Here is a 27,629-nt window from a genome sequence, read left to right on the forward strand (position 1 = left end):
TAGGAAAAGGAAGAAAATCCAGAGAAGAAGACATATACAGGTTAAAAAAGGGAAACACTGCTGTGTTGTGTTGGTCAATGATGAGAAAAGTGTCAGAGGAAGGCCCACTCCACAGAAGAATTAAGGAAAATCAGGATGGAAAAAGTTTGCATCGGGCAATTAGGAAAATCCTTTCAGTAAAATAGTAGCTATAAAGGGATGATACAAAGGATTAAAGACAGAGTAGATATTAAGGACTTGAAGGCAAACTTTCAGAAAACTTCGTGATGAAAGAAGGGAGAGAGGTAGATCATGCTTGAGAGAAGTTTGTTTTAAAATCAGGGCAGACCTGCCTTATTTATTTATTGGATTTTTAAAAATTTTTTTTATTGGAGCCTAGTTGATTTACAATGTTGTGTTAGTTTCAGGTGTACAGCAAAGTGAATCAGTTATACATATATCCACTCTTCTTTAGATTCTCTTCCTGTATAGGTCATTACAGAATATTGAGTAGAGTTCCCTGTGCTATATAGTAGGTCCTTATTAGTTATCTATTTTATATATATGTCAATCTCAATCTCTTAATTTATCCCTCTCCCCTCTTTCCCCCTGGTAACCATAAGTTTGTTTTCTACATCTGTGACTCAATTTCTGGTTTGTAAATAAGTTCACTTTTACCCTTTTTTTAGATTCCACATATAAGCAATATCCTATATTTGTCTTTCTCATGCTGACTTACTTCACTCAGTATGACAATCTCTAGGTCCATCCATATTGCTGCAAATGGCATTATTTTGTTCTTTTTTTATGGCTGAGTTATATTCTGTTGTGTATATATATCCCACATCTTCTTTATCCATTCCTCTGTTGATGGACATTTAGGTTGCTTCCATGTCCTGGCTATTGTAAATAGTGCTGCTGCCTGTTTTTAAAATTAGGGGAAGTAGAAGGAAGTAGTCCCTCGAGATGGAACGATTGAAGATGTTGAGACCAAACAATCAAATATTGGAGCATTGTTGCAAAGAAGGTATGGACGTGGCGTAAGAATAAAGGTATAAAATTTAAACGCTGCTAGAGGAAAGAAAACCTCTATTGAGATTCATCAGTGGGAAAATGGGAAATGTTGTAGAAAGATCATTGAAAGATTTAATGCAGCTTCTACATTCTTTATAAAATAGTTGGCGAGGACATGTGCTAAAGAGGATGGGGGATAAGGTGCGGTTTGGAGTGTTGAGTAAAGTAGAAAAGACTTGATGGAAACTTTCAGGCAGTAGAAATGGAAAGGTGGGATTGTCAAGCAACAGGATGACTCAGAAGAATACAGAAAGCATACATTTTAGTGGATTCAGTTAGCGGGTGAATTGTGGTCTCCTCTCCTATGCTCAGTCAGCCAGAACAGAGCCGAAGAGTGAACAGTAAGAGATTGCCAATCCCGAGAATGGAGCTTGGCAAAAAAGATGCTTGGAAAAATGAGGTGACGCTTGGGATTCTAGGGTGGGAGTTCTGGGTTCCAGACTGGGCTGGTGTGGTTGGAGTGGGAGAATGGATAGGGGTTTGGAAAGACGGGATATTCTGAGGAGCATTAAGAGCTAGTCCAGCAGAAGTGAGCAAATGAAAAAGGTAAAAGGTGGTGTTATTTAGAGGCAGTGCAGTTCTAGGAAGTGGTGTCGCTGAAGTATTTAATTACCAAAGTGGAATGAAAGTAAATCTCATTGAAATAGAAGAGAGAAAGGAATCATAAAGAGTAGTAGAGGGATAATGAACAGAGTTTGTAAAGTCCTGGAGCATTGAAGTAGGAAACAAAATAGAGAGGAAGACCGAGCGTGTGCCAAGCAAAGGCAAGCTGTACCGTCACAGTTAGAAGCAAAGTTATAAGATGAGCTTAGATACTACCTGGGGAGGATCTACGGCTTACCAGGCTGGTGCCTTTGCTGCAATCCTGGACAAATTCTTTTTTTTTTTAAGAAGATGTTGGGAGTAGGAGTTTAATTTATTTTTATTTTTGGCTGTGTTGGGTCTTCATTTCTGTGCGAGGGCTTTCTCTAGTTGTGGCAAGCGGGGGCCACTCTTCATCGCAGTGCGTGGGCCTCTCACTACCGCGGCCTCTCTTGTTGCGGAGCACAGGCTCCAGACGCGCAGGCTCAGTTTGTGGCTCACGGGCCTAGTTGCCCTGTGGCATGTGGGACCCTCCCAGACCAGGGCTCGAACCCGTGTCCCCTACATTAGCAGGCGGATTCTCAACCACTGCGCCACCAGGGAAGCCCCTGGGCAAATTCTTAACACAGAGGCCGGCTCCCAGTCCATCAGGCACAGCTGTCCTCTGGGGGAGAACGTGCTTTAACTGCCCTCTTAATTTATAGTGAGAAATATAGCTAAACAAATGGACTGGGTACTTATCTCCTCTGATCAGCCTGTCATCTTCCTGGAGATTATGTGACTGCAACATTCAGATTATAATGAGAAGTTGCTTGATGAGCAAGGAATCATGGTATGATGGGTTCGTTGGATGATCTTTATAGCTAAAGTCCCCAAGCTCCAATGATCTGATAGCTCTGTCTCCAGTTAAATTTATGGTGAACAAATACAGGGTTCTCTTTTCCATGGACCACTAAGCAGTACTGGAGAGAAATGCCCACATTTTCTCCTGGAATCCTCTATCACAATTGCCATGTTCACCATCCTCCCACTAGCCTGTTTCTTCAGAAAGATTGTAATGACTGAGGTATATGTTTTCTTTTTTTTTTTAATTTTTAAAGGTTACTTTCCATTTACAGTTATTACAAAATATTGCCTATATTCCTCATGTTGCACAATACATCCTTGAGCCTATCTTATACCCAGTTGTTTGTATCTCCCACTTACCCACTCCTATATTGCCCCCCCCAGTGGTACCCACTAGTTTGTTCTCCATATCTGTAAGTCTGCTGCTTTTTTGATATATTCATTAGTTTGTTGTATTTTTTAGATTCCATATATAAGTGATATAGTATTTGTCTTTCTCCAACTTATTTCACTTAGCATAATGTCCTCCAAGTTCATCCATGTTGCTGCAAATGGCAAAATTTTATTCTTTTTAAGACTGAGTAACATTCTATTGTGTGTGTATATATATACATATATCACATCTTCTTTATCCGTTCATCCATTGATGGACTCTTAGGTTACTTCCATATCTTGGCAATTATAAATAATGCTGCTGTGAACATTGGGGTGCATGATCTTTTCAAATTAGTGTTTTCATTTTTTTCGGGTACATACCCAGGAGTGGAATTGCTGGATCATATGGCAGTTCTATTTTTAGTTTTTTGAGAAACCTCCATACTGTTTTCCACAGTGGCTGCACCAGTTTATATTCCCACCAACAGTCTACAAGGCGTCCCTTTTCTCTACATCTTCTCCGTTTGTTATTTGTGTTCTCTTTGATGATAGCCATTCTGGCAGGTGTGAGGTGATATCTCATTGTGGTTTTGACTTGCATTTCCCTGATGATTAGCAGTGTTGAGCATCTTTTCATGTGCTTGTTGGTCATCTGCATTTCCTCGTTGGAAAAATGGCTAGTTCTCCTGACCATTTTTTTAAAATTGAAATATAGTTGATTTATAATGTTGTGTTAGTTTCTGCTGTACAGAAAAGTGATTCAGTTATACATATATACGTATTCTTTGTCATATTCTTTTCCCTTATGGTTTATTACAGGATATTGAATATAGTACTTTGTGCTGTACAGTAGGACCTTGTTGTTTATCTATTTTATATATATAGTAGGAAGTGGATGGACCTAGAGTCTGTCATACAGAGTGAAGTAAGTCAGAAAGAGAAAAACAGATACCGTATGCTAACGCACATATATGGAATCTAAAAAAACAGTACTGATGAACCTAATAGCAGGGCAGGAATAAAGACACAGATGTAGAGAATGGACTTGAGGACACAATGGGGGAAGGGGAAGCTGGGATGAAGTGAGAGAGTAGCACTGATATATATACACTACCAAATGTAAAATCGATGGCTAGTGGGAAGCTGCTGCATAGCACAGGGAGATCAGCTTGATGCTTTATGACGATCTAGAGGGCTGGGAAAGGGAAGGTGGGAGGGAAGCTCAAGAGGGAGGAGATATGGGGATATATGTATACATATAGCTGATTCACTTTGTTGTACAGCAGAAACTAACACAACATTGTAAAGCAATTATACTGCAATAAAGATATAAAAATAAAAGAATAAACAAATGGTACCTAATTAAACTAAAAAGCTTTTGCACACCAAAGGAAGCCATTGACAAAATGAAGACAACCTACTGAATGGGAGAAAATATTTGCAAATGATATGACCCATAAGGGATTAATAGCCAACATATATAAACAGCTCATACAACTCAACATCAAAAAAACAAACAACCCAATTAAAAAATGGGCAGAAGAATTTGCAGCAACATGGATGGACCTAGAGATTATCACACTAAGTGAAGTAAGTCAGAAAGAGACAAATACCATATGATATCGCTTACACATGGAATCTAAAATATGACACAAATGAACTTATTTACAAAACAAAAGCAGACTCACAGACATAGAAAACAAACTTATGGTTACCAAAGCGGAAAGGGAGTTGGAGGAGAGGGATAAATTAGGACTCTGGGATTAGCAGATATGTTTACTTAATATAATCATGATTTAGTCCTTCCTCTTGAGTTACCGCCAAGTTACCGTGATTTGATTTTGGCTGTCCTGAGGCAGTTGCCCTAATGGTTGATCTTAGACAAGTCACTTAGCTTTAGATTATTCTAATTTACTTTTCAAAGGGTAAGCTTAACTTTAGTGTGAAGTTTGTAACAGATTCTGTCCCAGAAGAAACACTTTGATTTCTCATAATTACTTTAATAAAGACACTCTAATGATAGAAGTAGCTATAAAAACATGGCCTCTGGACCTAGCACAGTGCTGAATGATTTTTAAGCATTTATCTTTTTTAATCTTCTCGTGAGCATGTTATCCCCACTTATAGAGAAGGAAGCTGAGGCACACAGAAGTTGAGTAATTTTTCCAGGTTCATACTGTTAATAGCAAAGCTAGATTGAACTTCAACTGATAATTCCAAAGCTGGTGCTTTTAACTCTTTATTCATTCATTCATTTATTTATTATGTATTTTAACTCTGTTCCTTATTGCTCCCTGGTACTATTCCCCAGGAGAAAGGCATTCAGGGTAGGTAGGTATAATACTGCTGCTACTAATGATGATGATAAATATAGTTTCAGTTCCTTATTTGTATCAGGTACTTTACATACGTTTTTATGGATCCTTATTGCATTTCTATAATATAGATATTTTCTTTGCTTGTGATGAGAACTTTCAAGATGCACCCTTCTAGCAACTTTCAAATATGCAGGACGATATTATTGACTGTAGCCCCCGTGCTGTACATTACATCCCCATGGCTTGTTTATTTTATAACTGGAAGTTTGTATTTCTTGATCCCCTTCACCCATCTCACCCACCCACAACACTCCTCTGGCGACCACCGATCTGTTCTTTGTATCTATGAGTGTCTGTTCTCTTTATGAGTTTTGCTTTGTTTGTTCGTTTATTTTGTTTTGTAGATTCCACACATAAGTGAAATCGTGCGGCATCTTTCTCTTCTGACTTGTTTCACTTAGCATAATACCCTCAAGGTCTATCCATGTTGTCACAAATGGAAAGATTTTATTTGTTTTATGGCTGAGTAGTGTTCCATTGTGTGTGTGTGTATGTAGGTGTGTATATATATATATACACACCTACACACACATATGTGTGTGTATGTATATATCACTGTAGATATTACTTTTAAAATATTTTATATGAGATAATTAAGGTTGAAGAGATCATATAACTTTTACAAAGTCTTATAGCAGGTAGCTGGATTATTTGCCTCCAAAACCAAAGTGCAAAGAAATTGATAGATGGAAGTTTGTGGCACTTCTGGAAGGTAGCAAGTTGCCCAGGATAACTCAGGCCTAAAGTACATGGACAGGTGAAGCTGTTGAGGGGATCAGGGAGATTAAAGGGGTAAAGGAGAATTTCTGAATATTTTTAAAGGATGAGTAGGTCCTTAAGTATCAGATGGAAGATTGGAAATTTGGAGTGGTAGGAAAAAGAGAGACTCTTGAGTGGTGGCAAAAGAGACTAAAAGTTGTTATTTTCTGATAGACTGAAGTCACGTAATGCAGGAAAAAGTATGGCAGAGATAAAAGAATTCTACCATTATTTAGAGGAGAACACGTCACTCAGATTTTTCTTTTCAGATAAATAGCTCAGATGGGATCATTGTTCTCAGACATGACAGCATTTGAAATCTCTCAAACTTACAAAAAAAAAATTCAGCATGTTGTGTTTTTAAATGCAAAGCTTTAGAAGGGTGCTCTATTATATCACCTGTGGCATATTTGTAAATGCCATGGCGCTAGTGAGGATGGGTAAAGTTCTGGTGGCCAGAGATGATTCTTTTTAACTTTCTGGTGGATGTATGCTTGGCAACCACAAAGCCAGCAGTGGTCTCCGTTTATTTGGCTTTCGTTCAGAAACTATTTTCCATCACAATAAATCACCAGTCTCTTTAGCATCAGGTAGCGGGTGATCACAGATTCAATTACAGTACCTGATAAAATCGCGAATATCCTGGTAGTTCCTTTATATACTGCCTCTTCTCTTCAACAGTGAGCCTTTTAAAAACTTGGGTTCATCAGGAAAAGGGAGTCTTTATTCTTTAGTGTATAGATGAGTATATTTGAACAATGGCAAAAAGCAATGGGCTGGGGGCCTAAAAGAAAAAGTATCCTCTTCGTTTCCTTCCTATTCTTTTTGCCTAGTTTTAATGGCATTGCAAGTATAATTGAATGCGCCTCTTGGGAGTGAAAGCTGTACTTGATTAAGCTAATTATGGAGAGTAGTTGGGGTAGGTCTTGGGGTACAGGAGTAGGAGTGGTTTGGCGTAGTCAAGCTTTCGTGAATTTTATAGTCCAGTCTACAGATTCATAGACCTTAGATTTGGCCAAGACTTAGAAGTCATCTGGGCTAACATCTCACACTGTAAATTTCTTCTTCACCATCTTTCCCAGGCAGACGGGTAGGCGTGGACTTTCTGCTTGAGATCTTCCAGCAAGTTCACTAGCCTGGAAGCGTGAACGCTCTAGGAAGACAAGGACTGCAGGGGTTTTGCTTTGCACCGTGTCCACCAGGTGTGGCAGTGCCTTGCTCTGTTGTCGAGTAGCTCTAATTATTGGGAAGTGCCGCTTACTGCTAGTTTTCAAGACTTGGAATAAAATATATCCAACATGAAATCCCATTTCTGCCACTTACTGTGTAACTTTGGGCAATTTCCTAACCCCTCTGATTTCAGTTTTTGCCTGTGAAACAAGAAGGCAGTACGTAACTAGTGAGTTTGTGTGTTGTGTTCTGAGACCTACTTGTAGAATTGTTTAAAGAGATTAATCAAAATGTCTACAAAGAATCTGACACGTAGGAGGTACTTTGTAGGACCCATTCCCCTTGGGCCTAATTCTGATCTTTTTCTGGGTGTGTGGTATTTGATACTGAGTTCAGATCCCATGGTAATTTGTCCAGTATAGAGTGAAATAGAACCATTGTTTTTTATGTACAGGGCGTTATATGAGTTCTTTTTAAAGATGTAAAATAAGGATGTGGACAATTGGGTATGAAACCGTGCACCAGCAGTGGTGTCCCTGCCTTCCTAAATCTGTAACTATATAATGGTTATGAAGAGCAAAATCATTAGGTTTCCTGGAGGCGTGAAGAGAGGAGGGAAATACAGGCTTATATCAGAATTTATTAGCATCAACTAAGACTTCTAATCTGAAACAACTGGTGGAAAAGAGAAAATTTCAGTTACACTATTGTTTGGTCTACATTAAAGCAATCAATTGAAGTGATTCCCTTTGGACTCACTGGTTTTATTTTTCAACTTGGTTTAGAGACAGTCTAAATAATTTTTTTTTTGAAACTATCGGCTGCAACTATTTATAATGTGAATTTTCGAATTACTCATTATGCACTCGTAAAAGATTTGAAGGCCCAAGAGGGTGAATTTGTCCTTTGCCTGATGTTTATAAGAGATTGGCAGTGTTGAGAGAAGGAAAAGCTTCATTTTCTCCATCATCCTTTCCCATTCCAGAATGTGTTTACTTGGTGAGAGAAGCCACCCCAAATATTCTCTTGTTAGGGCCTTCATTTTGGGAAACATGTTATTGATTTTTAAGTAACCTCTAAAGTATTATTACACTCTTCTTGAAAACCTGTTAATAGGGATGTATAACTTCCACAAAGTAGGCTAGGCAAATTCCAGTGATAGAACTTCACTAGTAGTTTCTAGGGAAAACAATGATGCTATTTTTTTTTTTTTTATTTTAAAAAAGCTAAAACTAGGGGAAATAGGGTTCTGAGGTATTCTGCCTTATCTTTAGGGATGCAATAATCCCCTCACTATATCAGTAAAGTAGATTTCCTTTGGAGAACCTATAGCATAAAGAGAAATGTTTTTAGTTTACAGACCCAAGGGACTTTACTGAAGGTTATGCTTTCCACAAACTGTCTGCTACTGTTATTTTGAAATGGAAAATTTTATTTCTGCTTCATTTATATTTAGTGTGGTTTGGGTACTAAGTGTACATCAGGCCTTGATGAATTGTCATGGCTGGGTGGTAATAACAGTCCATTAAAGTGAGCACTCTGTTTTTTAGCCATGCTGGATAACTGAGAAAGTGTGTGTGTGCGTGCACCTGTCCTTGAGCATCATGAAAGCTGGTGTTATTTCCCACTTCTTCAAGTCTTTCTCTTCTATCCTTTGGACTCTATTTGGCCGAATGGCTACAAACCCAAGGAAATAATTTCACATCCACATTTTGTAAATTTTGAGACATACGTTATTTATTTTAGTAAGCAATTTAGTAAACATTTAAGACAACAATGAATTGAACTACTTTTAAAGTGTTTCTATTAAAAGGTAACTTGCCACAATAGATTGTTTCCTTAGGAAGAAAAACTTAACATGGGAATTTCTTTTAAAAAGACTCTTAGGAATATTAATCTGATTTATATTCAAATACGAAAAGATTGATTTTTAAATGATTTTCTTATAATTATTTTGAATGTTATATCTTCTCTACTATGCCTTTATAAATATTAATTGGGTATATGATATATGTTGTTTATTTTTGTAGTTAAAACAGAGCCAATGAGCAGCAGTGAAATAGTTTCAACAACAGCAGACGGGTCTTTAGACAATTTCTCAGGTTCAGGTAAGGAATAAATATTAGATTTTCACAGTAATATGAAACATTATTTTTCCTAGTTTACATATACAAATATATGTGTGTATATGTATGTGTGTGTACGCATGTGTATAAGTATATATGTGGATATCATCTGTGTAATACTGTATAGTTTTTCTCAGCGTCACATATTTGCAATTCTGATGTTTTTGTTTGGTGTGATGAAGTGTTTGCTGAAAATGTTGGTATTCTGTAAAGGAGAAAAAAATCAAAAGGGGAATTGTTCTCCGTCTTCTCTAAATTATCTTTATTATGTTGATGACTCCTTCCCTCTGTCTCTCATCTGTGTGATTTTTTCTTTCTTTTTTAACAAATTTATTTATTTATTTATGGCTGTGTTGGGTCGTTGTTGCCACATGCTTGCTTTCTCTGGTTGCAGGGAGCAGGGGCTACTCTTCGTTGCGGTGCGTGGGCTTCTCACTGCAGTGGCTTCTCTTGTTGCGGACCACGGGCTCCAGGCGCGCAGGCTCAGTAGTTGTGGCATGCGGTCTCAGTAGCTGTGGCTCGCGGGCTCTAGAGCGCAGGCTCAGTATTTGTGGCGCATGTGCTTAGTTGCTCCGCGGCATGTGGGATCCTCCCAGATCAGGGCTCGAACCCTTGTCTCCTGCATTGGCAGGCAGATTCTTAACCACTGTGCCACCAGGGAAGTCCCTATGTGATTTTTCTAATCACGCACAATTTGGCTTCTGATAGCCCCTAAACAGACTTGCCACGGCATCCTCCTAACTAACTGTCATGTCAACTAGAGATCAGACTTTGTCAAGCAGCTTTAGATCCTTAATTAATTTTTTAATCTCTTTCATTTTGAGAAAGCCTGCCTTCAACAAACAAAACATACAAGTTTCACCTCCATGATGATGAAATTGCTGATAAGAACGTGACTGTGATAATAAATTCACTGTGAGGCTCTGATTGTATCTTTTCCAAATTACCCAGCTTGGACTCTTTCAATTAAAACTCATTCTTATCGGAAGTAATTCTTCAATTTTTTAACCCTTTTCAAGTGATTTGCTGTGTTTATGAGACCTCTCCATCGGAAATGCTATACTTTTCTAAGTTTGTGATTGATTTCGTCTAGCTCTTGGGATCATTTCACATACACTCCAATTAGAAGGAGTTATAAATAGATATGAAATGAAATGCAGATGCACAACTTTTATGCTGATGATACCAGCTGGAGGCAATAAGGAGATAACAACAGGTGTTACACCCATAGTTCTTTCATAAAGCATTTACTAGAATTTGACTTATGTCAGGCAGTGTGCTTGGTGCTGTTATGGATTCAAAGGTGTATGAGAACGGTCCTGCCTTGCGACTTAATAGGGCGAAGTAATCACCAGGCCATCATAGTACAGCTGGATAATGCTGAGGGAGGCCCGGGGACCCCTAAGAATACCCAGGAAGGACCCAACAGAGACCGAGTTGGGGTGGGGTGGTCAGGGAGGGTTTCCTGGAGAGGATGCCTGCACTCAGCCTTAAAGAATGTGTAGGAATAAAGCACATGTAGAATTGAGGATGGGGAAGCTGGACGGGTGGAGTGTTCCGTGGGAGGAGACCGAGGCACGGAGGTGTGGAACTTGGAGGCACCACTGATGGTTCAGTATTCTTGGTGTGTCCGGTGTGAGCAGTGCGGGGTGTGCTGCACGGAGAGGAAGGGACCAGAGTCTAAACAGGCAGGTGTGTTCCACGTGGCATGTGTGTTTTATCCTGAGTGCCACGGGAGGCATCAGGTTGCGTGATCACTTTCCCTTATGGAAGGACTCAGGCAGGATGGAGGGGAGGTTGGGGAACTGAAGGGGAGAGAACAGTTAGGGGTTTTTGCAATCATTTTCACAAGAAATGCTGAAGACCTGAGATAGGGTGCTGGCAATGGCTGTGAAAAGGTGATGGATTAAGATGTATTTATGAAATAGAATTTATGGTCATAGTGCCCAGTGAGCATGGTGGGGATGAGTGAAGCAGAGAGAAAAGGGAGGAGTGAGGGAATCTGAGAGGTATGACTGAGGAAGAAAGGTGGTAGCTTCTGTTTGGGGCTTGTTAGTGGTGATTTAACACGCACCTGAAGATGTTGGAGCTCAGGAAAGATCTGGAATGGAAATTCTGAAAGTGTACAGAGAGTTGACGCTAGCAGGGTATAACAAGGTTGAAGACAGAACCCAGGGAAAACCAATACATAAGAGATGGGTAGAGGATAAGATGAAAACACAGGTGATTGGGGAAGAAGAAAAAGAGTATTGAAATGGAAGTAAAGGCAGGAAAGAAACTTCAAGGAAGCACTTCTATATGATAGATTCATATACAGGTTTTAAAAATGGTTTTTTAAAAAAACTTAATGACATGAGAAAATGTTTACTTATATTAAGTGTAAAGCAGATTATAAAAGAGTAATATGTTCCGTATAATCACAGTTTTGTTTAAAAAGACATTTATTTGTATGTATTTGTGTCTGTGTGTATGTGTATAAAAATTAATGGTTGGCTCTCTCTGAATGGTGGAATATAATTTGAATTTTATTCCTTCTGCCTTCTTCATATTTTTTTGCAGAGCATATGTATAACATTCATACTTTTAAAAAGTAATCATGTTAAAGTACAAGTTAAAAATCACATACTAAACTGCAAAGAGATAATTATTTTGAAAGTATCTGTGAATAATAGTATTGCATCATGGTTTCTCCTGATTTTTATCACAGTACTGTGGGGAAGAAGTTCCTCGTTTTTAAGAAATACATATAGAAGTATTTATGAGTAAAGGGACATCATATTTGCAACTCCAAAAAAATGTGAGTTATACATGTGCGTAATACACACATATAGAGAGAGAAAGAGAATAAAGGATAAAGTTAATCTCATAAAACATTACCATTTGTGGAATTTGGGTGAAAGAGATCTGGGAAGTTTTTCTACTATTCTTGCAACTTTTCTCCAGTTGTCGAATTATTTCAAAATAAGAAAATAAAAAATGAGAAGCATGAATGAATTTAACCTATGGCAGTTTCAGTGGACAAGCGGGCTTCATCTCCCCCTGTGCCCGCTGGCCTACATGCCCTACTTCTATGTCTCCAGCATAGTTCCTAGCAGATAGTATGTGCTCATAAAGTTTATTGAGTGGATGAATGACTTAATGAATACGATGAGGAAGTGGAGACAGGAAAGAGAAAAATGTCTCTCACGTCGATAAGTGGTAAAGGGAGAAGAAGAGAAGGTAGTCTGTTAGAAAGAGGGCTGGAGGGTTGGGGATGGCATTTAGGTCAGGGTGTTTTGGGCTGCCAACACGAACTTTATAGAGGCAGGGGTGAAAGGTAGAGGTGACCCTGATGGGGCAGCAATGGCTTCAATTCAGAACAGAAGTGGGTCAGCCTAGAAAAGGAATAACTTTTCCACAGAAATATCAGGGAAGATTGATGGAAAGTAACACAGATGAGTTTGAAGTGGAGGAGGAGGAGACAAGACTTTGAGGGAATTCCTGCCTGATTCCTCTGTTCGAACCTTCCAGTGGCTCCCATTCATCTCTGAATAAAAGCCGATTCATTACAATTAGCCTGCAAGCCCCATCAGACCTTATTGCCTGCTTCCCTTGCCTCCTGCTGTTCCTCTAATAAGGGCCTCTGCAGGGGCAGTGCCTCTGCCTGGAACACGTCTCTGTGCACCTGCCTGACTGCTTCACCACCTTCACATCCCACCGTTGAGGCTCACCCTGACCACCTTACTCAGTGTTACAAAACTCTTACTATAAACTTCCAGAATCCCACACCCACCCAATAACACTTCGAACCTTTTACAAACTATATCATCCACTTGTGTATTAGGTTTATTGCTGGTCTCTCACCCCCACCAGAATGTAAGCTTGAGATGGCAGGGATTTGGTCTTCTTTTGTTCATTTGTATCCCTGACACCTGAAAACGTATCCAGCATGTGTTAGGCACTCAGATATTTACTAGATAAATTATTGAATACATGAATGAATGAATGAATGATGGCTTCTACTTTTCTCTCTGAAGTGACTCAATATGAGAAGAAAATTCAGGATATCAGTAAAAGACGAGTTTCAAATAACTTCATGTATCTAGGATAGATAGAAAAAAGTGAAGGAAGGGGATAATAAATTGAGAGAGGATAAGGATGTCAGGGGGCCTGCCTCTCTTGATGGGTTGGAGAATAGATGAGATGGGCATAAAGGAATGAAAATTCTGGAAAAAGAGGATGTTCCTTCCTTAATCTCAGAACTCAGTGAGGCCTCCACCTGATGCTTCTGGAGTTGGTTCTCTGTACTTCCCTTCCTCAGCCTTTATCACTCCTTTAAAAATTACTTTGCATCATCTTTCCTCCTGCTAAACTTTGCATCATCTTTGCATCATCTTTCCTCCTGCTAAACTGTAGCCCTATGAGAACAGATACTGTTTGTCTTGTTCACACTTACAGTCCCAGTGGCCATCATAGAATGGAGCTCATACGCAGTGGTCAGTACATGTTTGTAAATAAACAAATGAAATCAGTCAGTGCTGTTGTGGTTTAAGACTGGAATGGAGAAAGAGGTCCAGGATGTGGTCTTGAGCTTGATGGTTGACGTAGAAGGCCAGAGTTGAGGCCAAGACAGAAATGAGAAAAGCGCTGGATGCATGACCCAAGATGATGTTGGGATGTGTCAGGGGACACAGTCAAATACTAAAGTTTTTGATAAATGCAGGGAAGTGCTTAGGAGGTGGGTCATTCATGGAAGTGTTAAAGAGTTGTCAGGAATCTCAGAGAAGGGAGGGTTTTGTGGGAGAGCAGAAAAACAATGATTTGGAAGAAACAACAAGGAGGATGTGTTTGTAGGTCTTTGTTATTCTGGAATCTGAGAGAATGAGCAGCCTCTACTGGGAAAAGATACGCAGGAGAAGTAAGGGCCTTGGAGGAGGGCTTAGCGGAAGGTGGAGGAATAGTTTGGTGAAGAGACTGAAGCTGTAGAGAATCTCATTTGCCATAGATTGATGGTCTGTGTTGGACGCAGAGGAAAGGATCAGGTGACCTGGGGAACTGGGTCAAGGCATAGGAAGCACAGAGCACCATGGGGATGGACCTTCATTTACTGTTGTCTTTTACTTTTTCTCTTCCCTTCTCTCCTCCTCTTCTCCTCCTCTTTCTCCTTCCCCCTCCTCTTCCACCCCCCTTCACCCGCATCTCCTTCTCTCCCCCCACCTTTCATAAGTAAAGATGTGAAAACCATGGCATGCTGGAGTGGCTGTGAATAGGACTTAGGGTTTATAAGAGGAAGAGGAGGCTGGAGAAAGCAATCTCCAAGAATTAACTCCAAGATGGTCTTTACCTCTGTGGTCACTATGCCTACCTTCCTTCTCTATGATAACTTAAAAATTCACATCCCTAATATTCTGGGTATCTTAAGGAAATAGCAAGGATAAAGAAGATATGGAGTCATCCTGACACTGGTAATAGCTGTTTCCACCTTTGTCCTTCAAGGAACCCTAGCATCTTAAAGCATTAAGGAGGCAGTGAGGCTCACTCTTCTCCAGGGAAATCTCCAGGTATCCTGGTGTGGGGAAACTGGAGGAGAGAGGTTGATTTTCCAAGGCATGTGGCTGAATTGAAAAATGCAAGGTTGTTTATTGTGTTTTTAAAACACAGTGACGTTCTGCTCATTTACTATTGACCAATGAAAAGCAATATTTTAATGATTAAAATGTTAAGAACAATTGGGGTTGAAAATAATGTGCTTTGAGGGATTACAAAATGTCTTTGCCTGCTGCTGCTTCCACTTCCACAAAGCCCAAATTTGTTATTCATTTGTTAAATAAAATGTCAATTGATATGGATTCATTCAACATTGATGTCTGGGGGTATTTGAAAATCGGAAATTTCTAGAGGAGAAAAGAATCACATCTGACAAATATGATTTCTTTGTTTTCGTAATTGTTCATGAAAAGATCTACCTTTTGGGATCTGATTCATTCATTCAACAATTCTGTATTGAGCACCTACTGTGGGCCAGGCAGTGTTCTAGACAGTGGTACTATAGAGGTGAAAAAGTAGACAGGTCCCTGCTCTCATGGAGCTTTCATTCTTGTGGGAGAGACAAATGATAAATAGGTAAGTGGTAAGTGGTAATATAAGTAAATAGGCAGTGAAAAGTGCTCTGAAGAAAACGAAAGCAGATCAAAGACTATGGTGAAGAGTGGGTAGGGGTGTCTTTTAGAAGGAAGGCTTCCCTAAGGAAAGGGCATCTGAGCAGAGGTCTTAGTGAAGTGAGGGAATAAGTTTGGGTTAATCAAAATGAAACAGGATAACAGGGTTTGGAGTTGAGGGCAAGGAGGGGTTTGACATGATGATCTAATTTATGTTTTTAAGAAATCACTGTTTGTCATGTGGAAAATTCTCTTTGGGAGAAGGGTGGGAAGAAGGTAAGGAGAAGCAGGGAGACCAGCATTTCCTGGTGCAGAAGAAGAGGACTGTGTTAGCCCACGTGTTTCCTGGAGGAACCACTGAAGCAGGATGCAGTGTGCCGGTATCCTATCTGGGAGGGGAGGGAAGGTGAGGTCAGGGGGCAGTGCCCTGGCTGCCCTCTCTGATGGCCACGGCCAACGTTGGTGACTGGAACAGAGTGGCAGACAAGAGAGAGTGAGAAGTTGTCACTTTTAGCCTATATTGGAAGGGAGAGCTGACTGGACTTAGGATAAAAGGGTATGAGGAAAGGAGAAGAATCAAAACTTAACTTTTAGGCTTTTGACCTGTGTGTCCAGCTGAATGATGTTGACATGGACGAGATGGGAGCCCAGGGGAGCCGTGAACTGAGGACTTGCTAATTTTTAGATTTCTATCGACTTTCTCAGTGGCTTCTCTAGCTCATGAATATTAGTTCACCATGGGTCCTTCTCTCCCTTCCTGCAGTAAGATTTGGGGAGCTTCTTTAACTTACATGTGAGAGGTAGGAGAAAGAATGCAATGATAGGAAACAAGAGTGCTAAAACAAAGAAGGACCTGTTGTCCCTACTTCCCCAGGGCTCTGCCCTGTGGCCTTTGGAGTTTACTAATGGTAAGAGAACCAATTTATTTACCTTGATAAATGGCCTGGGAGCATTCTTTTTGCCTTAGGTTATTCTGGTCTCATGAAATTAAAAATAATCTGAATTCTTAGATTATTATTAAAAAGTTTAAAGTGTTTTAGGCAATTAAGGAAAAAAGTACTTGAGGTAGAAGGTGGAAGATTCTTGACTTTAGGCTACACAGAGATCACAGGGGTTTGAATTTAGAGAAAGCCCTGAGGGTATGGCTGTTTACATGGCATTACATAGTCAGTAATTTTAGGTGCACACAGGTAAGTAGCAGCAAATACTCGGGCAGCATCATGGTTCTTATTCACATCTATTTCATAAGGAAAACTATCGACCCATTTATATTGCCAAAGATCAGGTTTATTGTTGTGTGTTTATAAATAACTTAAAATAATTTAACCATCTTTCAAGTTATTATGGTTTAAAAATATCTACTTTGCTTATGACCTAAACCTCACAGTCTCATTAAACAAATGTTATTTATTGATTACCTACCACATGCCAGGCCCTACCAGGTGCCAAGGAAACAAAGGAGAGTAGGAGGTCCTTGGCCCTGGAAGCTCACGGGTAGCCGAGGAAACTAACATCTATACACTACATAAACTAACCATCATGTAGTGTGGTGAGTGCAACTTTGCCAGTGTTTACAACATTCCAAAAAGTACAGAGAAAGATGATATTACCCTAAAGAGAAAATAATGTTTTAGTCCCAGTGGAAGAGTGTTTGACAGGCAGAGGGAAGAAGAGCATTAACGTGGCAGTAGGCTCTGACATGAAGACCAGCCAAGACAGACAGGAAAATGCATGGCATGCACGGGCAGTCCTCAAGTCCAGGGATGCTGTGTAACTCTAAACCCACAGGAGGGTGGATGCTTGAATATCTTTATATAATCTTCCAAGGAATTTGGAATTTTTTTCTAGGGATAGTGTAAGTGCAGGTGAGAGATTGTAAACTGGAGAATGGACGTGAAGAAGTTTCCGGGTAAGGAAGATCAGTGTGGTGGCAGAAGTGAGAGTCAAAGGGCAGTGGGTGGAATGCAGGGTGAGTAGCTAGATGGTCGTTTCTCTAGTCCAGGTGAGACATAATGAGGACCCGCCCCGGGACAGGAGGGTAGGGCTGGAGAATGCAGCACAGCTCAATGGGTGTTTCTGAATTGGAGATGGGTGACTTGAGAGTCACAGAGGGAGAAAAAAAATGAGATGATTCTGAGGTTTCTAGTTTCTATGAAGGGGGGTCAGGGGATAGTATGTTTTGGTGGAAAGAGCGGGCAGATGTGGGTTCAGATACCAGCTTTCCTATTTATTTGCTTGGACATGTTACTTAATTTCTAGCCCCATATATAAAATGGGGATAAAGAAATCCTTTTTTAAGCATTTTGCTGGATAGATGGTGATGCTGTCCATCGAGTAGAATTAAAAATACAGAAAAAGGGCAAAGGTGGGGGCAAAGATAGTGGGAATTTGGGAATCTGAGATGTTAAACATTTCTTACACAAACACAGTATTATTTGCTTTGTGTCATTACTTCATTCACTCCTCACAACCATCCTATGAGGTGTAGGTAGGGTTACTGCCATCATTTTACATGAGAACATGTCAAGGCTCAGAGGGATCAAATAACTTGACCAAGACCACGTAGAAGAGTTGGATCTTGAATCTGAGCTGAAATTAAATTCTAATTCCAGAAACTGTGTTCGTATGACCACACTCTGCAACCTCCCAAATCTTTCTCCATGTGTACACACATATACTATGCATATAATCTAAATCAGAGCTTCATGGAACCTACCTTATGCTGTACAATCACCCTGATATCTTCTATTCTGTTATTCTATTTGTTTATAAAAAATTGCTGAGCAGAACCTATGAAGTTGAGTTTACAATCTTTTCATGGGTTGTGACCCATAATTTGAAAAACACAGGGATAGGGCAAGAAAAGAATAAAAGGGATTTCTGCGGCTTCCATCCTCAGATGGCTTTGGGGTTTTTTGTGTGGTAGTACATATTTGTGTTGTGGTTTCATTTTTCAAAAACTTCTTTCTATCTATGATGATCCAGGGAAGATATTCCCCTCCAGCAGCTCTGCTGGATAAATCTTCTCTGCCCTTGGTCTCTTTCCAGGCCTAGAAGAGGGGATTAGAAAGGTCGTAATTGCAGGTGGCCTGGGCAAGTGGCAGCGCTTGTGGTCCAGGCATTCTCTCCCTTCTATAAATTGTATTTAATCCTCGCGTAGCTATTTGTATGTTGGCCTCCCCACGTGTGACGACAGGACTTGTCTTTGCATGTTTGCATCTGCAGCATGGAGTGCAATGCCTGGAACAGAGTAGTGGCCCAACATGTGCCAAGAGATGGGGGACACCAGCCAAGCTGGCCTGCCTTCTCTCATTAATATGGCCTCCATCTCTGCCAGACCAACAGCCAGAGGGTTGAAGTCTGGCAGGTCTCATGAGTACTGCTGACCTTCATCTATTCTCTTGTCACTGGGTTAGGCCTATTTGCTTTACCGGGAAAGGATTAGTCATAGGTTTTGAGATTCTAACCCAAAACCACCACTGTTTTCCCAAACACGACCTAGAAAATTACATTTGAGAAACATAACTGTACTGATGTGATATCATGAAAATGTATAAAACCCAGAGTTTATGGAAGCTTATGAAAGGTTTTAATGTAGAATATAATGAATAAATAATGAGCCTCTGCAGACAGTGATTATTCGTAGAAGAAAATAAACATATTACATCTTACAATAATTGTGCCCAAAGCATATGCATCTTAGCCAGGAAAAGCGTAGGATGAGTTTGAAGGGAAAAGGGGAAATACATATATATGTGTGTGTGTGTATGTATATATTTATGTAAATGTGTATATATGTAAATGTGTGTAGATATTTATGTACATAAATAGATGGCCCATATTAGCAATGAAAGAAGCGGAGAATCACCATTTTAAGGCCTCATGTTGGAAAAAAAAAAACACTTTTTTTTTTTGCTTCTTTAGTTCAGAATGATTGTAGAAGAATATTTGATAGAAGAGTTTCGTGCATTTCTGAGACTTATTGAATCAAGTATATGTGATTAAAAAGAAATGAGATTCTGCTTGAATGCTTAAATAATCTCTTAAAAAAAAAGCTTTGTGACTTGAATGCTGAAGTGGAGCATATATAACTGAAAGGCAAAGGAATATCCATCTCCATGCAAGAAAAAACGGGCTTAGTTTGCAACTTGAGAAATTTTAGATGGTTGTAGGAATGCATTCTTATTTTTAAAAAATTGCTGAATCAATGCAGGCAAATGAGGATCTGTCCTATTTCTACTTCCCCGAGCGGAGATTAGACTGCATTTCTCAGTAACACAGTCTCAGGGGTGTGTGTCCCCTTGAACACAAACAATAAACCAGAGGACCTTCCGGTCCCGCCCAGCCCTGTAATTCAAGTGCATCCCTCCCCTTTCAGCGCAGTGGTTCCAACCAGTGGCCGGGACTCCCTGTGCTCTTAAAGTATTGCCACTGTAAAAGCCATCACTGACAGGTATTTAAGAATATTATGACTGTGTTTTCTAAGAGTTGATTTAAAATTCGAATCACTGGATCAGTTCCTATAGGTTCCTTAATATAGTTAACTTTCTGTTAGGTTGACTTATGAAATTGCCATTTCTGCGGGTCCAAAAGGTCTACGGTTTCATGTGGCCACAACCTATAGTTGAAACTATATCAATGCTTTATACATAATTTGTATTTTGCTTGGATTATTGTGCATTATTTTTCTTTTTCCAGCCATTGGGAGCAGTAGCTTCAGCCCAAGACCGTCTCACCAATTCTCCCCACCACAGATTTATCCTTCCAAGTAAGATATATTTTCTCTTAATCAATAAATAACTTCTCTGAGTAGTCTTTTACCTTATTTCAAGTCGTGTCTGGTGCCCACGTGTTACATCTTAATTTAACCTAAAGCGTGTTTCATAGAGACCTGAATGTATTTACGCAAATTTATTTGGGGCATCACCTAAGAGGGACACTGTAGTATTTTGGTTCTTTGTGTATTACACTTGAAAGTTATACATTAAGAAACAGTCTTAACTGGAATTTGTGATTTGGTTGTTAATCAGTTACCTTGCATGTTTCCATCTAATGCATGGGCTTTCTATTTTCTGTCATTTCTGACAAATAGCAGACCATACCCACATATTCTCCCTACCCCTTCCTCACAAACTATGGCTGCATATGGGCAAACACAGTTTACCACAGGAATGCAACAAGCTACAGCCTATGCCACGTACCCACAGCCGGGACAGCCCTATGGAATTTCCTCCTATGGTGAGTAATCCCTCGGCTTTAGCACTGACGTTGCCTAGTGGGCACACCTGTACATGTGAAAGTTTCACAGGAGTGGTACTTAAAGACGGTCCTCTTGGGCCACTTGAGAAAGGGTGGTCACCTTTTGTGTCTAAATTCTTAAAATGATCGTTTCTAATGCGCATTGGAAGAGCTGGTAGTTACTTATCTTGAGGTCAGAGGTGGCAAATACCATGGTTCATATGCCCTCTTGCTCTCGTTTTGTTTTGTTTTGTTTTGTTTCCATTTATATCTCAATTCTTAATTTGCCACTTGAGCGCTTGGCTCTGGAATCCAAAGTATTTTGGTGCATATTTCTGATAAAACTTCTGTGAATGGAGTCTTTTGGGGTGAAGATTCATTTCCTATTTATCAGATGCTGAGCTATGATTAGAGAAGTACAAGCAGAGTTCAACAAACCCTGGCTCTAAACTTGAGGGGGGGTAGTAGTCTCAAATTTCAGCATTATCAACCATTAGGAAAAGTGATCTATATCACAGCTTGGGCTGCACTTTAAAGAGGCCAATCAGGAAACATTTAAAGCTCACATCCCTATTTGTTCCTTCCCACCTGGAGATTATCTTTATCTTAGCGTAATTTAACTCAATTGTTACAGGGTCAATACCTGTAAATTAAAAATAAATCCAGCCAAACCTCAAAGTTTAATTTTTTAAAAGCTTAGGATTCCAGAATACCTTCACTTCCATTGAATGGTAGCTGTAATTTCAAACAAACTGCAACTTGTTGGAAGAGAAAAATGTGGATTATTGGCATTTTATTAAGAAATAAATAAAACCTAGTGATCAGAAAAAAATACATGAAAGTTTGGAAGCAAGACTGATAGAAAAAACTGGTGGAGTATTTTGTGATCAATATTCTAATTATGCTTCTGCTGCTATCGTTATTTCATAATAATCTTTTCTCAGTCTGAAAGAAATAATGTTCTTCTTTAAGCATTTCATTAATCATTAGAAGGTAAATTATTTTTTGCTTTTTTGTTCTGTCTTTACCCCAAATTGGCCATATATATAAATTTCTTATAAAATATATAGAAATTAAAATCTAAATTATGTATGACTTCAACGTTCATAGTTTTATTTTAAAAAGATCACAACTGAATGTGATCTAGGGAGGCGTTTTTCAACCAGACTTTAAAAACAGCCATAAAATGGACTTTCTAGAATTATCTTTCATTTCCATGACTTTTAGTCGTTTCTCAAAATAACGTTAAATATAGATTAAATTTGTCTGTAATTTACTTTTAAACTATTCTTATGCTAAAAGAGGGAAAAGAGTCTATGGTTTGAATTGTGTAACTTCAATTCTATAATGTGAGTTAAGGCAGTCCCCAATTTATATCCTCAAAATTTATTTGTAAGCTGATTATTTGAAGTAGAAATGTATTTTCCAGTACAAGCAATACTCAAGTACTGTAGACCTATCAGTGCTGCCGGGGGAAGGTACCATTCCTGTTACCGCCTTGGCTGCCACTCACACAACTCTCTTGTTTTTCTTTCTCTTCCCCATTCAGTCATGGAAGGGCCCTTTGCCAATTTCTGGGCTGCGGGGTAAGGACTTCTCTAGTTCTAAACCATCAACAGATGGCCCTGTTGTCTGAAATAGTTGTTCCAGTAGAGTGAGATGAGCAGAGGTTCGGAGGTTAGGCTCAGAACTAGTAGGATGAAGATGGGGATTTTCATGTGGTAGGTGGGGATCGGGGAGGTGGTGAGAGTGAGTCTCAGTGTAGAGGGCTTTGATCCCAGGAACTTCCATGCTTATAAATCTCCTGGGAATAATTCTCAGTCCTTAGTATTTTTCTGATCACCTTCTTTCTTCTCTTTTCGTACCTTGAGGACAAGGAGATGCCCCAGTGCTTCTGACCAGCCATTCTCTTTTCCTTGGGCCAGTGCATGGAAAAATATGGTAGCCTTCCCCTATTGCTTGCTCTGAAGGAAGAGCACATCGTTTAGGGGTTTTAACTGCTGATAGTTAAGGTCCTGATAGTTCTAGAAGACTTTCTCCAAGGACTTGTGTCCCCTGACTTTTCACCTAGACCCAATAAGAAAAGATAGGCAAATCTTTTCATAGTAAGAGCAAGGGGTCCACGAGGAGGAAGAGGTCGTGCCATTCTTCACTGGATCTGCCTGGAGTCGACCAGTGAGATGAGTTTGACAGCTTGTGGATAGAAGCTATGGACACAGGTGTGGCTATGGGTGTTTTCTACCTCTTCCTGCTTTTCCTTACCTGTTCTTATCACAAAGATTCCCATCCTGAGCCTCCAGGCTAAAAACAGAGGTGGCACAGGTGAAGACTGAAAGCAGATCATTATAGCATCAAATGGAGAGAGAAGGGGGAAAATCTCTATTGTGACACCCTGAAAAGGAAGGGAGTTTTCTAGAGCCATCTAACCACCTGTCTTGGGCACTTGTTTTTCCAGGGACCATTTATAAGTTTGGGTTATTCATTGGTTTGGGATTGCCTGTACAGGGAAAGTCACATTTTTAAAAAATGCTAAGGTTGTGTTAAGACTGAAATGTAAGGCCATTATGAGGTTACTTAGAGATACTTCAGGAATTAGAGTAGGCTCTCTTCGCCAAGAGTCAGATTCTTCCACTGCCTTAGGAAAGTTACCTAACTTCATTCTACTGATGAAATTCCCCTAAAATGGAAATAAACAGTGAGACTACTGTGTATTCTAGATCCCAAAGATATTATTTATCTTAAGTGAAAAGTAAAATTATTCCGAAATGTGAATTCCCTTGGCAGAAATTTTCATCCCCTCCCTCTGTGGGAATTAAGGACAGTTGTTAACTTTCATGAGTGTCTTTAATTATGGTCCAGGGCTGAGCCCTGTACAACGATACCGCCAAACCCAAGTCCTGAAATTAGGATGTCAGCTTGGCACTTTGGGAAGTATTGGGGGGCCACAAATACACTATTTTTACATTATGTGATGAAAAGAAAGTGTACTTTATGTTACACTTAAAACAATTATATTTGAATAAAAACCTGAAACTATAAGGGACAGAAGGAGAACTACTTGTCAATTTCTCTGTGCTGTTTATAAAGCGCTATGCTGTTCTATAGGATTGAGTTCTTCTTCTTCTTCTCTTGTGCTTACTGCCTGTAGGATCTGGATATCTGGGAGAAGGCTTCCCCCTGTGTTGCTTAGTTCTATGCCCAATATTGCTACCTCTGACCTCAAACTGTGATGTGTACTAAAATCAGCTTTGTGGTAGAAAGAGTAAAGAAAAAAGATGTTTTTAATGTTACGAGGCTAGAGACTCTAATTAATCACTTTTTAGAAAAAATATTTTGATTCTGATGTTAATGCAACAACATTTAGAATAATGTTCAAGTTTAATTATGGCCATTTCTGGACTGTAAAGATGATCTTAAACTCTTGTACAGCAATACAACTAATTATAGAAATGATATCACTGGAGTTAAATTTTATAGAAAACGGAATTCAGGAAAACAAAAGAAAAGAATAGCGCGGATACGCATTGAAATCTGTAATAATCCTGGTTTTATTCTTTTTAATTGAAGTTACGGTGAAGGGTATTTCACGCTATGGCCTTGGTTATTGAGATAACACTGCGGGGGGAAGCGTTTGTAATTGGATAGTTGTGGGAGTGTTTGTGTATATGGACCAGCTTTTGAAAATGAACAGATAGATAAGCTATCACTAACTGATTTAGGTGCATTGTGGGCAGGCATCAAGACTGAAGGTGGATTGTCACAGTCTCAGTCACCTGGACAGACAGGATTTCTCAGCTATGGTACAAGCTTTGGGACCCCTCAACCTGGACAGGCACCGTACAGCTACCAGATGCAAGGTCTGTATACACACTGGCATTGCTCTTTTCATTAATCCTGTGGGACAATAATTACTTTCTAAAGTGGCACCTGATATTCTGTGTAAGTAGCGGATGATGGTGAAAGTGGGCTGGGCTTGGAGGCAAGATACCTGGTTCTAGTCTGGTTCTTTACTTCCCTGCTCTCCAGGCCTAAATTTCCATATTTATAACATCCAGGGGTTAGACTGGATGATCACTCAGGTTCTTTTACAAAAAGCTCTAAAATTCTTTGTGTCATTGAAGTTTTCTGCCTTTGCTTCTATCAACTAAAAAAAGAGTGAAAAAAAAAAAAAGCAAAGTCAATGGTGTAAGAGGTTGTAGTATGATACATGCTAAAAACCCTGGCACTTGGTGTCGCCAATCAACCTGTCTCAAAGGGGTATGTTTTCTTCATTTTCATTTTCACGGCTCTGGAAATAGAGCATGTGATAGGTGTTGACTAAATGATCTGCCAAAGACCAGGAGATCAAACTGACAGCCACTAAATGCATCTTCAAGCTATTGCTTCCAAGGACGCATCCCTGGGTTCTGATTTTTCAAACTATAGACAAAACATAATGTAAGTGCAAGTCATATGGATGACAGCTGAAAGCTTACAGTTGTCAGAGCTGTTTCACGAGTAGGCATTACTGTAATTAGATTATTATCATGCAAATGTGTCTAAAATACTTGAAAATTGTTCTCACCTAATTTAAACATTCTCCTAATATTTTGTTTTTACCGCTAATCAGTTTAACAAATGATATGCATCCTTTCAATAGTGCCAAGCTATAGTAGATTTAAATACCTGCTATTTTTTAAAAAATTATTTGTTTATTTATTGAAGTGTAGTTGATGTACAATATTACATAAGTTAGAGAAGTACAACATAATGATTCACAATTTTTAAAGGTTATATTTCGTTTATAGTTACTACAAAATACTGGCTATATTCCCTGTGTTGTACAATACATACTTGTAGCTCATTTATTTTATACATAATAGTTTGTACCCCTCAATCCCCTCCCCCATCTTGTCCCTCCCCGCTTTCCTCTCCCCACTGGTAACCACTAGTTTGTTCTCTGTATCTGTGAGTCTGTTTCTTTTGTGTTATAGTCACTAATTTGTTTTATTTTTTGGATTCCACATATAAGTGATAGGATACAGTATTTGTCCACCTTTGTCTGACATTTTTCACTTAGCATAATACCCTCCAAGTCCATCCTTGTTGCTGCAAATGGCAAAATTTCTTTCTTTTCTTATGGCTGAGTAGTATTCCATTGTGTGTGTGTGTATACCACATCTTCTTTATCCATTCATCCGCTGGTAGACTTAGCAACCTGCTCTTTTAAGTAACAGCTATGTTATAGACATCTTTTCACATCAATAAAATCTATTTTATGGCATCATTTTAATGGCTGCATGGTTTCACAGATATATCTTATTTAACTAACCCCCCTATTATTGGACGTCTGGAGCAATGCCACGAATATCTTATGTGCATGCTTAATTATTTCCTTTGAGTAAACTTAAGTGTGGAATTGCTAGGTAAACTGTTTTCAACTCTTAGGGATTTGTTATATATTTCCACAAGGAAGGGCTGTGAATTAGCGTGAACACGTTAAATATTTTACTTTAAAAAAAAGTTGTCATTTTGGAAGATCCGAGATTTTATTGTTGTTTTCATGTGTATTTTTAGAAAATTGAGCTGGTAAACCAGTTTTTCTTTTCTTGCATGGTGGTGTTTGTCTTTTCTTATTATTTCTTATATTACGTCTCTTAAACTTTAGTAATGTTTTATAGATGTATTTCCGGTTTATCATTTTTAAGAGCTTTTTTTCCTGCACGGGAAGCTAAAATTTTGTGGGACCAGATTCATTAATCCTTTCATACTTGGTTTTGCCTTTGGTATAAAAAGGCATGGATTGTAAAGTTTTGATATATTTGATGGCTACAAAATTAAAATTACCTTATGACAGATAGCGTTTAGTGTTAGAAGGATATTACTCATGTGCTTGATTCCAAAACTTGAAAGCTGCTCTTGGAAAAGAGCTATGTTTCTCCACATGCTGAATATCAGTTAAGTAAAGGGATAGAAAGAACAAACATCGATGAGACTTCATTAAAGGATCGAATAGTCTTAGGCTTTAGTAATGAAACGGATCATAAGGCAAGCAAAGTCTGTTCGCTCCTAAAGCTTTCATTGGTGTCAAGGAGAGAGACAGTAGGCAAACAGACAAATACATTATGCAATTGCAGAGTCTTAGGAGAGTTATGGGGAAAAAATCTGGCACTATGGTCGGTTCCGTTCTACTCCGGGCATCCAGTCTCTTTAAGGAGAAGTGGATCCTAAAGGTCAGAATGAAACAGGTGAAGCGCCTTCCGGAGAGGAGAGGTAACTACATGTGTGATTCCTGGGCTTGAGCCCATGTGCGGCCCTTTGGGTACCATCCACAATGGGCTGAGTACAGAAATTGCGAGTTAAGTGTTTAGAAACTTTCATGGTACGTCCGTAGTAAATCTTATGGTGGTGAAATCAGACATGCACTCTGTGTCTTTTCTTTTTTCATCTCATTCTTTTAGTCATACATAACTATTATATTTTGCTAAATTGTCAGCCTGGGAAGGATTAGGAGAAGAGAAGCATGCTGTGGGTCTCAGAGAGTTCGAGAAATATTGCCCTTGACTTAGCTTTATCTTTCTGTCCTCGCAGATCCAAAGCTTATGTGGCAGGAAAGTTCCTAAGAGGACTAACTAGCTGTCAGAGTTGTAAGCATAGCGTCAGTGTAGAGAGAAGAGTGGACATGAAAGAGGAGAAAAGAACGTTAATTTGGAGGCTGAAAAAAGTCTGTTTTAAAGCAGAAATAAGGACATGTGTAGCACCAAATATAGCATTGCTTTTCTAGTTATAGGTTTCATCGCATCTGGGATGTTGCGTTACAACTTTCTGTGTTTTTAGGCGTCCCCTGGTTGAATGGCCTTTCCAGTGGGATTTTAGAGCCCTTTTTCCATGACTGAGGTATTATTTCATAGGGATATTTCTATAACGGCACCTCACTCATTTTCAGAATAATCTAAAATATGACTTTCACACACCAAGCCAAAGAA

The 27,629-nt window shown here is 39.3% G+C and overlaps 1 protein-coding gene across 9 annotated transcripts in view; it reads left to right on the forward strand.

The window, feature by feature from the left end:
- The window catches only part of EYA1 (EYA transcriptional coactivator and phosphatase 1), a 561,881-nt gene that overhangs the window by 424,100 nt on the left and 110,152 nt on the right, over nucleotides 1-27,629 (forward strand). For 7 of the 9 annotated variants that reach the window (XM_079902475.1, XM_079902474.1, XM_079902481.1 and 4 more), the window contains 4 exons: nucleotides 9,194-9,271; nucleotides 20,125-20,194; nucleotides 20,519-20,664; nucleotides 24,384-24,521. In XM_079902475.1, coding sequence (XP_079758601.1) covers nucleotides 9,194-9,271; nucleotides 20,125-20,194; nucleotides 20,519-20,664; nucleotides 24,384-24,521 — 432 coding nt within the window. The remainder of the gene's footprint in view (nucleotides 1-9,193; nucleotides 9,272-20,124; nucleotides 20,195-20,518; nucleotides 20,665-24,383; nucleotides 24,522-27,629) is intronic. The other 2 variants (XM_079902479.1, XM_079902480.1) reach the window with 2 other exon arrangements.

The sequence above is a fragment of the Stenella coeruleoalba genome (genome assembly GCF_951394435.1).
Source record: "Stenella coeruleoalba genome assembly, chromosome: 17".
Classification (NCBI taxonomy): Eukaryota; Metazoa; Chordata; class Mammalia; order Artiodactyla; family Delphinidae; genus Stenella; species Stenella coeruleoalba.